The following is a 17,140-nucleotide window of genomic DNA, read 5'->3' as shown; positions in this document are numbered from 1 at the left end:
AGACTGATACAAAATATTTGTTCAGCGTCTTTGCCATCTCCATGTTCCCCACCACTAGTTTCCCGGTCTCATCCTCTAAGGGACCAACGTTCACTTTAGCCACCCTTTTTCTTTTTATATAGCTGTAGAAACTCTTGCGATCTGTTTTTATATTTTTTGCTAGTTTACTTTCATAATCTATCTTCCCTTTCTTAATTAATCTTTTAGTTATTGTTTGCTGGCTTTTAAATGCTTCCCAATCTTCTATCCTCCCACTAGATTTGGCTACTTTATATGCCCTTGTTTTCAGTTGGATACTATCCTTTATTACTTTACTAAGCCACGGATGGCTGTCTTTTCTTTTACTCCCCTTTTTCCTCAGTGGAATATATTTATCTTGAAAGATGTGAAATAGCTCCTTGAATGTAGACCACTGCTCTTGTACCGTCTTACACTTTAATCTGTTTTCCCAGTCCACTTTAGTCAATTCTACTCTCATACCTTCATAGTCTCCTTTATTTAAGCTCAGTACACTGGTTTGAGATCCAACTCTCTCACCCTCAAACTGAATTTGGAATTCAACCATATTATGGTCACTCATTCCAAGGGGATCCTTTACTAGGACATTTTTTATTAATCCTGTCTCATTACACAGGACCAGATCTAAGATTGCCTGCCCCCTGGTTGGTTCAGTTACATACTGCTCAAGGAACCCGTCCCTAATACACTCTATGAACTCTTCCTCAAGGCTGCCATGCCCAATTTGATTAGTCCAGTCAATATGAAAGTTAAAATCCCCCATGATTATAGCTGTTCCCTTATTACAAGCCCCAACTATTTCCTGATTTATAATCCGACCAACAGAGTTGCAACTGTTAGGAGGCCTATAGACTACGCCCACTAGTGACTTTTTCCCCTTATTATTCCTTATCTCCACCCAAACTGTTTCACTATCCTGATCCTTTGACCCAATATCATTTCTGACTATTGCAGTGATTCCATCCTTGATTAACATAGCAACCCCACCTCCCTTTCCTTCCTGTCTGTCCTTCCTAATTGTCAAATACCCTTGTATGTTTAGTTCCCAGTCATGATCATCTTGCAGCCATGTTTCCGTAACGGCCACCAGGTCATACCCATGTGTAGTTATTTGTACCGTCAACTCATCTCTTTTGTTACGAATGCTGCGTGCATTCAGATAAAGAACTTTCAAATATGTTTTCTGACAATTTATTCCTGCTTTTACCCCCTTTACTACTTTACCTTTATCATTATATACATTCTGTCCCTTCCTGACACGCTCTGGTTTTTAATTCCCCCACTGCTACCTTGCTCTACTGTCATTTTTATTTTTCGCTCTCTTAAAACCTCCCCCCACTAATTAGTTTAAAGCCCTCTCTACAGCCCTATTCGATTCGCCAGGATTCTAGTCCCAGCACTGGCCAAGTGAAGTCCGTCCCAACGGAACAGCTCTCTCCTGTCCCAGTACTGGTGCCAGTGTCCCAAGAAGCAAAACCCATTTCTCCCACACCAGTCTTTGAGCCACACATTTAACTCTCTAATTTTATTTACCCTAGCCAAATTTGCACGTGGCTCAGGTAGTAATCCAGAGATTATTACCCTTGTGGTTCTGCTTTTTAATTTGGCCCCTAGCTGCTCAAACTCCCTCAATGGAACCTCTTTCCTTGTCCTATCTATGTATTTGGTACCAACATGGACCACGACAACTGGATCCTCCCCCTCCCACTCCAAGTTTCTCTCCAGCCCAGAGGAGATGTCCTTAACCCTGGCACCGGGCAGTCAACACAGCCTTCAGGACTCTCGCTCTCGGCTGAAAAGAACCCTATCTATCCCCCTAACGATACTATCCCCTACCACTACAACATTTCTTTTAACTCCCCCCACTTGAATGGCCCCCCGCTCCACGGTGCTGTGACCAGGTTGCTCATCCTCCCCGCAGTCCCCGTTCCCATCCTCACAGGGAGTAAGAGCCTCAAACCTGTTGGACAAGAGCAAGGGCTGCGGCTCCTCCAACACTACCTCCTAGATCCCCGTACCTGCCTCACTTCTAGTCACACCATCCTGTCCCTGGCCACGGACTACATCTGAATTAATTACTCTAATTGGTGCAACACTATGACAGAGTGTATTGCAGTAGCAACGCTTTGTGCCTTATTGAGGTAAGACACTAGTTCATGCCAGTGATGAGCTCCTGATCTTAGATGTAGTGTTCTGCGTTGGACTTCAGCAGTGATAGCTCATCCCACAAGGAGCAAGGGGGGAGCAGAATGAGGCAGCAAGTCACCTTGAGCTGTTCTCATACATCTCCCAGCTGCCATTATAGAACTACATTGGCAGAGCCCTGAGAGTATATCTGTAGCTTCTCAGTCCTTGCAGCAGAGGAACATGAACAATGAAGGGAATCAAAGAGAGACAAGGGAGAAAAACATAATTTGCAAAGCTCCCTGATCGGTTCGTGGGTAAATGCACCGAATGATATGGTAATGAGTCATACAGGCCACAAAATGACAGGCTCAATTCCTGATCTGTGCTGAATTAGCTAATCTCAGCTGGGATAGCAGTTCGGGTGCTATAATTGGCCGCCATACCCCTTAGCTAAGGAGTGAAAAAGATCAGCGTCTAATGATCTCCTGGTGGAAAGTGCAGGTGTGTAGAACTGTGATTGTGCAGTGGCTGAATCAGTTACAGGGCTGTCTCAGGAACTAGCACAAGTAGGTACAGGCCAATTGAATCCCAAATAGCTCCCCACACTTACTCCTCCTACTGTGGCATCACTTCGAAACCATGCACAATACACCAGCAGCAAGGGGAAGTACCTTAGGAAAAGATACCAACATCACTGACTCAAGACACAAAATAGGAGAATAAATTGGTTGCACTGCGTTTGAGCTTTGTTCACCGACTCTCTTTCTGAAAGTATCGAATGAGTAGAAACAATAAAGTACAGCCATTGTCAGTTAAGGAAGTGCAAACGACAATGTTGCAAATAAAAACAGAAAATGCTGGAGATACTCAGCAGGTCAGGCAGCATCTGTGAAGAGAGAAACAGAGTTAACATTTCAGGTCGATGACCTTTCGTTAGAACTGGAAGAAAAGCAGAAAATGGAACAGATTTTTAAGAAAGTGTAGGAACTGAGAAAAGGGGGAGGGGATGAAAGAACAAAAGGGAAGGTCTGTGATAGAATAGAAGGCAGGAGAGGTTAAGAGACATTAAGAGATATTCAAGGCAAAAGGAAGTGGTAATGGGACAGGTTAAGAAACAAAAGATGGCTCTAGATGAAGTGTAAATTGTGCTGGCAGAATGAAAGACAGCTGCCATGTGGGAGAGAAGAAAAGAACGAACAAACAAAAAGTGTGGGAAAAAAATATATATGATAGGGGCCAAAGCAATGATGTGAAATTGTTGAACTTTATGTTGAGTCCTGAAGTCTGTAAAGTGCCTAAAGTGTTGCAAAGGTGCCGAGGTCCACTTTCTCTGCACTATGGGGTCCTTAAAAGGCAGTGCAGGCACTTAGTTGAATGTCTCTTGGATGAGTACCTGGCACACCAGCTATCTTGGCTGGGCTGGGGTTTCTATAGAGGCATAGGGCTGGATTTTGCCAGCACTCAGAGTGCAGGTTTGGAGGAGGGTCTGCTGTCAAAATAGTGAAGATTGACAGCAGATAGGAAACCCGCTGTCAACCCACCTCCACACGAGTCTCCCAGGTGTCGGGTCTGTCTGCGCAGAACTGACCCGACACCAAGTGGCGGGGGAGACAATTTAGATCATTAAATGGCTTGTTAAGAGCCAATTTCATGCTATTTTGAGCCCACCTTGTAATTTTACATGCTCCCCCACAGGTTACCCGCTGCCCAGGGAACACGCCTGCTCACCCTGTCGTTAGTTGAGTCTGCTTTGATTTATCTGATAACCCAAAAGCTGCAGAAGTGATATAAAGGATACCATGTTGCAGCTGTTCAGGTTCAGAGCTCAGAAACTGTTAACTGCATTTATAACACATAATAGAGATGTCTTTAGCTTGCAAGTGTTTAGAGCCAAACTGTTTATCCAGTGGCTCCTCATTGGAACAACCTTTCTCACCATTGACAGATTGCTTCTGTCATCTCAACTGCAGCTGCCATCTATTCCAACAACATCAGTGCCCTTGAAAAAATCAGACCTTGGTCCTCTGAATCCTTCCACGATCAGCCCCAACACCAACATCACCAGGCACACCAACAACAACACCAACCTTCTCCGCCATCACCTGATGCTGCACAGGACACAGGGCATCAGCCCCCGACAATATTGCTGCCCGGGAGGCCAGTGATGGCATCACCATGGCCAGATTTACTTCACTTGACACTGTACACCCTGGCTGACACATGATGCGCCAGGTTGATACCATCCCACACCAGCACCATAAAGCATCCCTACAATGTCCAAGCCATTCCTTTCACACTCATCACAATAGCTGGCGGGGGGGGGGGTGATGGAGTAATGTCTCAACATTCACTGGAACTCACTAAGACATTTCTCAAGGTGCGCACAGATCTGTCCAATAAGGTGAAGTGTTGAAAATATAGGTTTCAATGGATGACAACACATTAACAGAAACTTCACATGAACATTGGCTAAACCTCTCAAGTGCCTACCCTTGTGTGTTGTTAGTTGGTATGCTTGCAGTAGGATGAGGGTGAGTGTGAGGGGTGGCTAGTGAGAAGGGGAAGTGATAATGTAGATAGAGAGGGATGGGTGGAGGTGCAAGGTAAGTTGGTGTGAATAAGGATGAGCAGGAGTAGGGTAGGGAAGGCAGAGCGATGGGGATGTGATGAGTGGCACAGCAGGGTGAGTCATAGAGTTATACAGCACAGAAAGAAGCCCTTCGGCCCATTGTGTCCACGCCGGCCATCAAGCCCTGAATATTCTTATCCCATTTTCTAGCACTTGGTCCGTAGCATTGTCTGCTGTGGCGTTTCAAGTGCTCATCTAAATGCTTCTTGAATGTTGTGAGAGTTCCTGCCTCTACCACCCTTTCAGGCAGTGAGTTCCAGATTCCAACCACCCTCTGGGTGAAAAAGTTTTTCCTCAAATCCCCTCTAAACCTCCTGCCCCTTACCTTGAAACTATGCCCCCTGGTTAATGACCCCTCTACTAAGGGGAAAAGTTCCTTTCTATCTACCCTATCTATGCCCCTCATAATTTTGTACACCTCAATCAGGTCCCCCCTCAGCCTTCTCTGCTCTAAGGAAAACAACCCCAGCCTGTCCAGTCTCTCTTCATAGCTGAAGCGCTCCAGCCCAGGTAACATCCTGGTGAATCTACTCTGCACCCTCTCCAATGCAATCACATCCTTCCTATAGTGTGGCGACCAGAACTGCACACAGTATTCCAGCTATGGCCTAACTAGCGTTTTGTACAGCTCCATCATAACCTGCCTGCTCTTATATTCTATGCCTCGGCTAATGAAGGCAAGTATCCCATATGCCTTTTTAACCACCTTATCTACCTTTCCTGCTGCCTTCAGGGATCTATGTACATGCACACCAAGGTCCCTCTGATCCTCTGTCCTTCCTAGGGTCCTACCATTTATTGTGTATTCCCTTGCCTTGTTAGTCCTCCCAAAATGCATCAACTCACACTTATCAGGGTTAAATTCCATTTGCCACTGTTCTGCCCATCTAACCATCCCGTCTATATCATCCTGTAGCCTGAGGCTTCCCTCCTCGCTATTTACCACTCCACCAATTTTCGTGTCATCTGCGAACTTACTGATCATACCTCCTACATTCATATCTAAATCATTAATGTACACTACAAACAGCAAAGGACCCAGCACCGATCCCTGTGGTACACCACTGGACACAGGCTTCGAGTCACAAAAACAACCTTCGACCATCACCCTCTGCCTCCTGCCACTAAGCCAATTTTGGATCCAATGTGCCAAATTGCCCTAGATCCCATGGGCTCTTAGCATCTTGACCAGTCTCCCATACGGGACTTCGTCAAAAGCCTTACTGAAGTCCATGTAGACTACATCAACTGCACTACCCTCATCCACACACCTAGTCACCCCCTCAAAAAATTCAATCAAATTGGTCAGATATGATCTCCCCCTGACAAAGCCATGCTGACTATCCCTGATTAATCCCTGCCTCTCCAAGTGGAGACTAATTCTGTCCCTCAGAATTGTTTCCAATAATTTCCCTACCACTGATGTTAGGCTCACCGACCTGTAATTCCCCGGTTTATCCCTACTATCCTTCTTGAACAATGGTACTACGTTAGCTGTTCTCCAGTCCTCTGGCACCTCCCCTGTGGCCAGAGAGGTTCTGAAATTTGTGTCAGAGCCCCTGCAATCTCCTCCCTTGCCTCACACAGCAGCCTGGGATACATCCCATCAGGGCCTGGGGATTTATCCACTTTTGAGCCCACTAAAACCGCAAGTACCTCCTCCCTCTCAATACTAATTTGTTCAAGTATATCACAATCCCCCTGCCTGATTTCTATGCCTACATCACCCTTCTCCATAGTGAACACAGATGCAAAATATTCATTTAAAACCTCACCTACCTCTTCCGGCTCTACACACAGATTGCCACTTTGGTCCCTAATGGGCCCTATTATTTCCCTGGTTATCCTCTTGCCCTTAATATACTTATAAAACACCTTTGGAGTTTCCTTTATTTTGCCCACCAGTGTTTTTTCATGCCCCATATTCGCTCTCCTAATTTATTTTTTTATCAGTGTTTGCAGCACCTCAATGCTGTAGAACACTAACAGCACAACTGTCAAAATCAATGTGGCCATGGTCCCTTTAAGGAAACCGGCTGATGATGCGTCATCAAATGACGTCATCAGACCCGCTTCCTGTCAATTGTCCAGGAACCCCGCAGGGCGGGCTTAACAAGGCCATTCTACGGAAAAAAAAATTCAGAGCAGCTGTAGACGGGAGCGGGACCGGAACCCGCCAACCAGCTCTTCTGCCGCCATCCCACCTCCGCAGGGAAAGTCCAGCCCATCATCTCAGTCAGTGTTTACATCTGCCTCTGGTCCTCATTGCGGGCTTTCCTCTACCTCCATGGTTAAGCTTGTTTGTATAGCAAAGTTATGCAACAGATAATGATCTTGAAGACCCTGGTGGGGTTGTACTGTAAGGTGTCCCTGGGTGTCCCCAACTTGTCAAGATATCTGAAGCACTGCTTCAAGATAGAATCATAGGGCCAAAAATTGCGGTCAGCAGAATAGCTACACAGTACGCCGCCGACCTCTGAAAAGAATACGAACTTACCTTGTGCAAGGCCCCACACATAGACTTGCTGTTCGGCACTGCAGAGCTCTGCGCAGCATATTACATCACAGAGGCCAGGAGCGCAGCGTACAGACTATGCGTAAGGGAAGACACGCCCTCAAAATCTGTCAAAATTAAGCCACAACCACAGAAACTTCTTTCCGTCGCTTGCATTGAAATTACATTTTTAAAACTTTTAAAAAACTTTAATTAAATAGGTACTTCGGTGAGAGTGGGAGCAGAAAAGGGGACTCCGTCTTTATTATGTACTGTAATATTTGCCAACTAAACTAAAAAAGTTGTTTTCCCACCTACTCCGTATGAAATTCACGTGCAGCTATGTATAATGTACTTGTCACAATGTCTGCATTCTCGCACATAGATATTTACAATTAATTCTATAAAATGTGCGGATATTTGTTATTTGTGCAATAAACGTAATTAAACATTTCATGTATACGTTAAAGCGCCCGGTCTCCCTCCAAACAGTAATGCGGAGGTTGGGGATGGCATTAAATGGGAAATTAGAGACGCGTGCAATAAGGGAAGCAGTTATCATGGGTGACTTTAATCTACATATAAATTGGGCTAACCAAATTAGTAACAATACTGTGGAGCAGGAACTCCTGGAGTTGGTTTCCTGGACCAATATGCCGAGGAACCAACTAGAGATCAGGCCATCTTAGACTGAGTATCATGTAATGAGAAAGGATTCATTAGCAATCTTGTTGTGCGAGGCCCCTTGGGGAGGAGTGATCATAATATGATAGAATTCTTCATTAAGATGAAGAGTGAAGTAGTTGACTCAGAGACTAGGGTCCTGAAATTAAATAAAGGAAACTATGATGGTATGAGGCGCGAGTTGTGTAGGATTGATTGGGGAATGTTACTCAAAGGGTTGACGGTGGATAGGCAATGGCAAACATTCAAAGATCGCATGGATGAACTACAGAATTTGTTCATCCCTTTATGGCATACAAATAAATCAAAAAGGGTGACTCAACCGTGGCTAACAAGGGAAATTAGGGATAGCATAAGATCCAAGGAGAAGACATATAAATTGGCCAGAAAAAGCAGTAAACCTGAGGATTGGGAGCAGTTTAGGATTCAAAGGAGGACAAAGGGATTAATTAAGAGGGGGAAAATAGAGTATGAGAGTAAGCTTTCAGGGAACATAAAAACTGACTGTAAAAGCTTTTATAGATATGTGATGAGAAAAAGACTGGTGAAGTCAAGCATAGGTCCCTTGCAGTCAGAATCAGGGGAATTTATAATGGGGAACAAAGAAATGGCAGACCAATTAAATACATACTTTGGTTCTGTCTTCACAAAGGAGGACACAAATAACCTCCCAGAGATGTCAGGGAACATAGTGTCTGATAAAAGGGAGGAACTGAAAGAAATCAGTATTTGTAGGGAAATGCTGTTAGGGAAATTGACGGGATTGAAGGCCGATAAATCCCCAGGGCCTGATAATCTACATCCTAGGGTACTTAAGGAAGTGGCCCTAGAAATAGTAGATGCATTGCTGATCATCTTCCAAAATGCAATAGACTCTGGAACAGTTTCCATGGATTGGAGAGTAGCTAATGTTATCCCACTCTTCAAAAAAGGTGGTAGAGAGAACACGGGGAATTATAGACCGGTAAGCCTGACATCAGTAATGGGGAAAATGCTAGAGTCCATTATAAAAATGTAATACCAGAGCACTTGGAAAACAGTGACAATATCGGACAAAGTCAACATGGATTTACAAAAGGTAAATCGTGCTTGACTAATCTACTGGAATTTTTTGAGGATGTAACTGGTAGAATAGATAAGGGAGAACCAGTGGATGTGGTGTATTTGGACTTTCAGAAGGCTTTCGATAAGGTCCCGCATAAGAGATTAGCGTATAAAGTTAAGGCACATGGGATTGGGGGCAAGGTACTGACTTGGATAAAGAACTGGTTGGCAGACAGGAAGGAAAGAGTTGGAATAAAAGGCTTATTTCCGAGTGGCAGGCAGTGACTTGTGGGGTACCGCAGGGATCGGTCCTAGGGCCCCAGCTATTCACAATATATATAAATGATCTAGACGAGGGAACTAGATGTAATATCTCCAAGTTTGCAGACGACACAAAGCTGGGTGGGCGTGTGTGCTGTGAGGAGGATGCCGAGAGACTCCAGTATGATTTGGACAAGTTGGGTGATTGTTATACTACATCTGCCATGCTTCTGCCCAATGTGGATAAATGCGAGGTTATCCACTTTGGTGGCAAAAACAGGAAAGCAGATTACTATCTCAATGGCAATAGATTGGGAGAAGGGGAAGTGCAATGAGACCTGGGTGTCCTTGTGCACCAGTCACTGAAAGTAAGCATGCAGGTGCAGCAAGCGGTTAAGAAGGCAAATGGTATGTTGGCCTTCGTAGCTAAAGGGTTCGAGTGCAAGAACAAGGATGTCTTGCTGCAGTTGTACAGGGCCTTGGTGAGACCACATCTTGAGTATTGTGTGCAGTTTTGGTCGCCTTACCTGAGGAAGGATGTTTTTGCCATGGAGGGAGTGCAGCGAAGATTCACCAGACTGATACCTGGGATGGCAGGAATGACGTATGAGGAAAGATTGGGTTGATTGGGCTTATGCTCGCTGGAGTTTAGAAGAATGAGAGGGGATCTCATTGAAACTTATAAAATTCATACAGGACTGGACAGACTGGATGCAGGAAGGATGTTCCTGATGGCCGGGGAGTCCAGAACCAGGGGTCACAGTCTAAGGATAAGGGGTAAGCCATTTAGGACAGAGATGAGGAGGAATTTCTTCACCCAGAGAGTGCTGAACCTGTGGAATTCTCTACCACAGAAGGCAGTGGAGGCCAATTCATTAAACATATTCAAGAAGGAGTTGGATATATTTCTTAAGGCTAACAGGATCAAGGGATATGGGGAGAAGGCAGGGACAGGGTACTGAATTTGGATGATCATCCATGATCTCATTGAATGGCCTACTCCTGCTCCTATCTTCTATGTTTCTATATCAATTACAAATAGTACGTGAGACGCTGGAATATGATAAGGCTTGTTGGTGCAGAATACTAATAAAAGCGGAAATAACAACAGAAAACGCTGGAAAAACTCAGCAGGCCAGGCAACATCCGTGGAGAGAGAAACAGAGTTAACATTTCAGGTTGATGACCCTACATCAGAACTGAGAAAAAAGGCAGGGAATGAAACAGATTAAAAGGCCAGTTTGGGGGCTGGGAAATGGGGGAGGGGATGGAAGAACAAAAGGGGAGTGAAGAGACATTAATTGATTCCACCACCAAACGCATCTTCCCCTCCCCTCCCAGCATTCCGTAGGGGCCGCTCCCTCCGAGACACCCTAGTCCACTCCCCAGCACCCCTTCCCCTTCGCCCAGCACCTTCCCGTGCAAGCGCAGGAGATGCAACATCTGCCCATATACCTCCCCCCTTCCCACTGTCCAGGGCCCCAAACACCCATTCCAGGTGAAACAACGATTTACTTGTACTTCTTGCAATCTAGTATACTGTATTCGCTGCTCACGATGTGATCTCCTCTACATTGGGGAGACCAAACGCAGATTGGGTGACCACTTTGCGGAACACCTCCGTTCGGACCGTAAGGGTGACCCCGAGCTTCCGGTCGCCTGTCATTTGAATTCACCGTTCCATTCCCACTCAGACTTCACCGTCTGCGGCCTCTTGCATTGTTCCACGGAAGCTCAGCGTATACTCGAGGAACAGCACCTCATCTTCCGATTAGGCACTTTACAGCCTTCCGGACTCAATATCGAGTTCAACAATTTCAGATCATAACCTCAGCCCCTATGTAGGATTCGCAAAATTGAACATTGTCCTATAAGGGTCTATTGGCAGAAAAGGCCTTAATTTTAAAGACTGTTTTAAAAGAAGCCCAGAAAAAGGGGCACACAAAATGGCCGCCAGACCCCGTGACCAGCTTTTTGGGACATTTTAAAATGGTTCCTGCAGTCCACAGACAGCTTTTGTGGATTCAGCCCACAGTAAGTTCTGGAATGCAATTTCGGAGAATGCGAAACCAGACAGAACCCCATACATATGGATTGGATGCAGATCCAATCAGATCGGCCTGTAGATAAAGGCCATCAAAATGTTTACCCAGACAAAGGGAAACAGCTTCAAATTCAAAGGGGGACATCAAGACCCATTAAAGACAATACGTCATTCCAGACCAGAGATGGCAGTTACCGGCCATCCCGAAAGTACTTTAAACACAATGACTACCTCTCTGTGCTGCAAGCCCGCCAAAATTTAAACAAAGACTAACCTTGATATGGCGGGAGATAAGGGCCTCGATGAGAAGTATAAATGGAGACCTGGGGTAGCCATTAGAGGTTGGAGAGAGAGGTTCGAGAGGGAAGATCAAGTCAGCGCCCAGACCCGGGGTAGCTATCGGGAGATCATCGACAAACCCCGGGCCATTTGACGAGACGAAAAGACGGCGACCCTCCAAGAGGAAACCTATCTAAAAATGGTCAAACAGTTGGTCTCTCTCCATGCCGATGTCCAGGCCTGCTAACATCCAGCCTGCCCGTGTCCATTACCTCGAGGGAGAAAAGAGTGTGTCGCAGCCCGCTGCATTCCGCTGACCACGTGGAGACAGGACGTCTGAGAGGGCCAAAACGCAGACTTCAAAACCTCTATTTTCTAACTGGGACTGGTGAGCATGTTTCTGGCCCCTTATAATCTAATCTAGCTAGGTTTAGCGGGTGGGCATTTTAGGGGATAATTAACAATGAGTTGTTGTCCCTCGATGTTCCGTGTGTTTCCCTATTTCATGGTGAACCTTGTAAAGTAGAATATGCCTGTGGATATATTGGTTAGTACTGTATTATGATTTGTTTTTTCCCTCCCATGTACCTTATTTTGGCTTACATTCAATTTTTCTTTTATGCAATAAAATTTCACTTTGTTTCATTAAACTTGGTCTACAGAGTATTCTCTGCATTGTAGTTCCTGCCTCAAAGTCCAGTGTACAGAACCTAAGGGGTGAGTGGGTTGAACCACTCGGTAAATTACTGTGCAAAAGAGAGGTCTCACCAGAGAGAGAGACCTAGCAAAAAACCCTTACACCTATTATATTTTTTATCCACACTTTTGGTTTGTGCCTTTTCCTTTTTTTTCCTCTCTCTCCCACATGGCAGCTGTCTTTCACTCTGCCAGCGCGTTTCACACTTCATTTAGAGCCATTGTTTGTTTCTTTACCTGTCCTATTACTATCTCGTCTCACCTGGAGTATCTCTTAATGTCTCTTCTTTCATCCCCTCCCCCATTTCCCAGCCCCCAAACTGCCTTTTAATCTTTTAATTTCCTGCCTTTTTTTTTCAGTTCTGTAGAAGGGTTTCGACCCAAAACGTTGACTCTGTTTCTCTCTCCACGGATGTTGCCTGACCTGCTGAGTTTTTCCAAGCATTTTCTGTTGTTATTTCGGATTTCCAGCATCCGCAGTATTTTGCGAAGACATTAAGAGGTATTCAAGACGAGACGAGATAGTAATAGGACTAGTAAAGAGACAAAAGATGGCTCTAGATGAAGTGTGAAATGCGCTGGCAGAATGAGAGACAGCTGCCATGTGGGAGAGAAAAAAAGGGAAAAGGCACAAACCAGAGTCGAGGATAAAAAATATATTAAAATGTAATAGGGGCCGAGGTTATGATCTGAAATTGTTGAACTCGATATCGAGTCCGGAAGGCTGTAAAGTGCCTAATCGGAAGACTAATAAAAGTGGTATGTGTCAGTACAAGTAGTTTGTTTCTGTGGGTGATTTTCTGGTAACAGTATAATTTCAATTTTATTTAAACTTACTGAACAATTAGCAGATTTTGCACTTTTTAGGGTAAAAGTTGTATTGCTTACAACTATATCCACTGCTTGCTCTCAATGTTCAATACAAATGGGTTCCTTTCACAGTGAAACAGGCTCTTGCACCAGTTTTTACTAACCGTAAAATTTTCGGACGCAATTGCTGGGCAGTTGGTGGGCTAGTAGCCCAACTCTGGACCAGCAATGAGTATTTCCCCGTCGATGCGGTTCATCTGTCAAGGCGTACCTTGACAGATCGCAAGTTTTGGATTTAGCACACGCGCAGGAAATCCTGAACCTGCGGTGCATTTCATAGGTGGTATGATGGCGTACTCCCACTGCAAATTCTGGCCTATAGAATTCTAAAGCACAGCAGGTGATCATTCGGCCCAACATGTGTATGCTGGCTCTGAAAGAACTATGCACTTAGTTCAATTCCTCTACCCTTTTTCAATATACCCTTTCAAAGTTTGATTTTTCAAATACCTATCCAGCTTCCATCACTGTTTCTGGTACGGCACTCCAAGCCCTAACAACCCTCTGTGTAAAAAAATTTCTCCTAATCTTTCCCTCCATTTTTTTATTGGAAGTCTTAAATTTACACCCTCTAGTTGCCAACTCATTGATCATTGGAAATAGTTTTTTTTCCTATTTATGTTATTAAAACCCCTCATAATTTTGACCACCTTCATCAGATCTCCTCTTATCCTTCTTTGTTTGAATACAAAAAAATAGTTTCTCTTGTCTCTCTTCATACCTAAAGCCTCTCTCTCATTCCCGATACAATCCTGGTGACTTCATAGGCCTTTGTAGCTGAGTTCTGCTTCTGCTTGTGACTGCCACTAACAATGTAACCCCCATGGTGGATATTAGGTGGTGATCTCATTAGCCAGGGATAAAGGGGTAGCCTTGATCTCTTTGCCTTCAATTAAGCTTAGCATATATGATGATCTTAAAATGAAAGCATAGCATGAAATGCTGCCAAGGAGCCGGGCATTGACCTGCATGATACAATGTTAATGGTTAGTGATCAGCTACATAATGGTGAAGTAGAAGTCCTTTTTGTCCATAGACCATTGTATTGTGCCCAGGGGCCTGAATGACCACATGGGTGACATTAGCAACTCTCTTTACCTTGGGAAATCCAGCAGTGTTGTAAAATTGGGCAGCCCTGCCATGACTGTTCAGTGGGAAAAGAGATAGAACTGTTGGCCCTGCTGAACAATGCATCAGTGATCTGTTTGATACTTTTGTGCACAGGAAATAGGCAGACACTGGAAATCTCTTCTGCAGAGGCCACGTTGGTGTTTAGCTACAGATCTCTTTGAAGTAAATTGCACAGCTCTCTGCTGAGCTTGGGCTGCAGAAGTGCTCCTCCATCACGATCAGGTATGTGTACCTACGCTTGTAAGTACAGCTGGTAGCATTAATAATGGCTGTGGCCAGTTCACCTCTGATGCCACCCAATATCCCTGGCATCCCTTCTTTGTTCTTCATCCTGCAAGTGTCAGCTTAACTCAAGGAAGAACTCTCACCAAAGTCAGATTTTGTTGCTTCATACCCCACACTGGGTAATAATCTAGGCTGGCACTTCAGAGCAAAATGAGGGGGTGCTACATTGTCAGAGGTGCCGTCTTTCAGATGAATCACTAAACCAAAGCCCCATCTGCCTGTTCATGTGGACATAAAAAATCCCAATAGAATTATTTAAAGAGACGGGAGTTTTCCTCATGCTCTAGCTAACATACCTCCCTCAATAACAGAAAATCACATTATCTGGTTATTTCTCTCATTTGTTAGTTGCAAGACCTCACTGTGCAAATTGGCTGCAGTGTTTCCCTATAAAACAACAATGACTACACTTCAAAAGTCATTCATTAGCCATGAAGCACTCTGAGCTGCCCTGAAGATGTGAAAGGCACTTTATGAATGCAAGTTCTTTCTTCCATTAAATCTAGTGAGAGAAATAAACTGAAAGCAATCCCCATAACTTGCAATTAAATGCCAACAATAATAAATGAAAAGTACAGTGGTGAAAACCTGGCTGGCTTTTAATTCCCATTAAAATAGGCAAGACTGGTGAACTACAGAATGAGGTGCAAGAATTCAGGAATTTTGCAGGCTCACCACTAACAGCTGATATGCATTGTGTTAGAATTTAAAATTAAGTTTTCACACTGGCAAACAACCAGCGAGCTGTAAAGGGCACAAGGTCCTGAACTCTCAGTTTCTTATAATAAACAATGCTGGAAATCTGAAATAAAAACATAAAATGCTGGGCATACAGAGCAGGCCAGTCAGCATCAATAAAGAGGAAAGGCGGACTATGACGTTTCAGATGTGTACCCTTCACCAGACATATGACAATACCGATCATGGGGGGCGGGATATTTTTAAATAATTCAGTAGCTGGATTTAAACTTTGAGCTCAGACAGGGAAAGAGCCACTGTTTGTGGCAAAAGTAGATGCAGATATTGTAAAAGCGATCCAAAAACGCAGTTGTACTTGATATCATGAGGGATTTTTGCAATCTCCCCAGCAGACTGTAGTCGGGGACTGAGAGGTGGGAGTGAACTCAGTGAAAGCCGTGCAGTCAAATACGTGGCACTCCGGCGTGCAGCCTTCAGCGGCGACCAGTCAGTCAATCGGTACCAAAAAGTTACCAAACCTTTAAAAAAAACACAGATCTCGACAAAGGGAACCCGGTATTATTCCTTTTTCGTGTTACGGAAGGCAAAACTTAAAAACAATACAAACCTTTTTCACTCGTCTGGCAGTGTACAGCCCGATCCCTTCTTGCACTTTGGACGACTTCAAGGAGAATCTATCCGGTACATACATGCCGAGCATTTTAATTCGCGGGCGGGCGGGTGAGCCGCTGGCCGGGCGGGGAGGGGACGGGACGGACGGCTCTCACTGCGGAGATCGCCATTGGTAACTTGCTGCCTTCCCTGCCTCGGCTGCCATGTTGGTGCTGGGATGCCCTGGGGACGGCAGCGCTCTGATTGGTTCGCCGATGTACCCCACACACACAAAAAATCAGCACAACACCAAACTTTCCGGCTGAAGCGGAGATGTTAAGAATGAAGCGCATTTTTCGCACCGTTTCTTCTGTTTAGACATCATCTCCACAATAAACGTATCTTTTCTTATATTAAACAGCGAGTGAAATCCCATAAATCATATATCGAAAATTAATCCAACTAATTTGCAACAACGGTTGTAGAGTTGAGGAAACGTTGTGCGGGAAATAAAGTACTTTAAAAAACACCCTGTGTGACACGAATGCTTCAAAAACGCAGTATGTAAAGCATTGATGTCAGAAATACTCATTTTCGTTTTGCTATTTTACACACCAAAAAGGTATATTTGTTTACCATGGGAACCTAGGAGACCAAACTTGAATAGGCTTTCATAATTCATAATAGATAGACCCATCATAAAAACAGATCCCTATTTGTCTGTCATTTCATTGTGATAACATGAAATAAGATCCATTAATACACCTAAGAAGGAAAGTTTGTGTAGAAATACAAGAATCAGTTATTTGGGATATCCAATGTTGTAGGTTTATCTTTCTGAGTGTAAGGCAGTTCCCGACCAGAACAAATCACAACGATACTGTAGTGTATGTACCTTTAAGAGAGAACTACTTTTACAGCTCCTGTATACTGTAAGTACCGGCAGTGACCACACCTGTATATAAGCCCTGAGCAGGCATCTGTACTGTTAGTTTTTAGACTACCCTCATCCAGTAAACACCTGTTGGATGTTGATCTGCAGTCTCTGTCTATTTATTGAAGAACACCATACCTTAAGATTCACGGATTTAATGGTGGCGACGAGGTCGATTCAAACCTACCTGCAACTCTGCATTTCCTCCCAAGGATTCACTCCTGGAGGACAGTGGAAGAAAGTCGAGGCCAGAAGCACGGGCGTTGACCACGAGCAACCACCCAGTCATCCGGCAAAGAGTGAGCATCACAGGGGAGGCTGTTGAGAGCTGGGCTTGGTTCTCCAGCCACGACG

General features: G+C 44.6%; 1 protein-coding gene across 7 annotated transcripts in view; it reads right to left on the bottom strand.

Annotated features, from left to right (window-relative positions):
• The window catches only part of prdm5 (PR domain containing 5), a 473,803-nt gene extending 457,690 nt beyond the window's left edge, over positions 1 to 16,113 (bottom strand). For all 7 annotated transcript variants that reach the window (XM_085963116.1, XM_085963128.1, XM_085963123.1 and 4 more), the window contains exon 1: positions 15,869 to 16,113. In XM_085963116.1, the coding sequence (XP_085819242.1) occupies positions 15,869 to 15,961 (93 nt within the window). In that variant the 5' untranslated portion in view covers positions 15,962 to 16,113. The remainder of the gene's footprint in view (positions 1 to 15,868) is intronic.
• Between the last annotated feature and the right edge of the window lie 1,027 nt (positions 16,114 to 17,140).

This window comes from Somniosus microcephalus, chromosome 2 (assembly GCF_052327205.1).
Source record: "Somniosus microcephalus isolate GS21.2 chromosome 2, FLI_Smic_1.0, whole genome shotgun sequence".
Lineage (NCBI taxonomy): Eukaryota > Metazoa > Chordata > Chondrichthyes > Squaliformes > Somniosidae > Somniosus > Somniosus microcephalus.
Note: the sequence above shows the minus strand (reverse complement) of the source record. Positions and strands in the feature narration are given on the sequence as shown.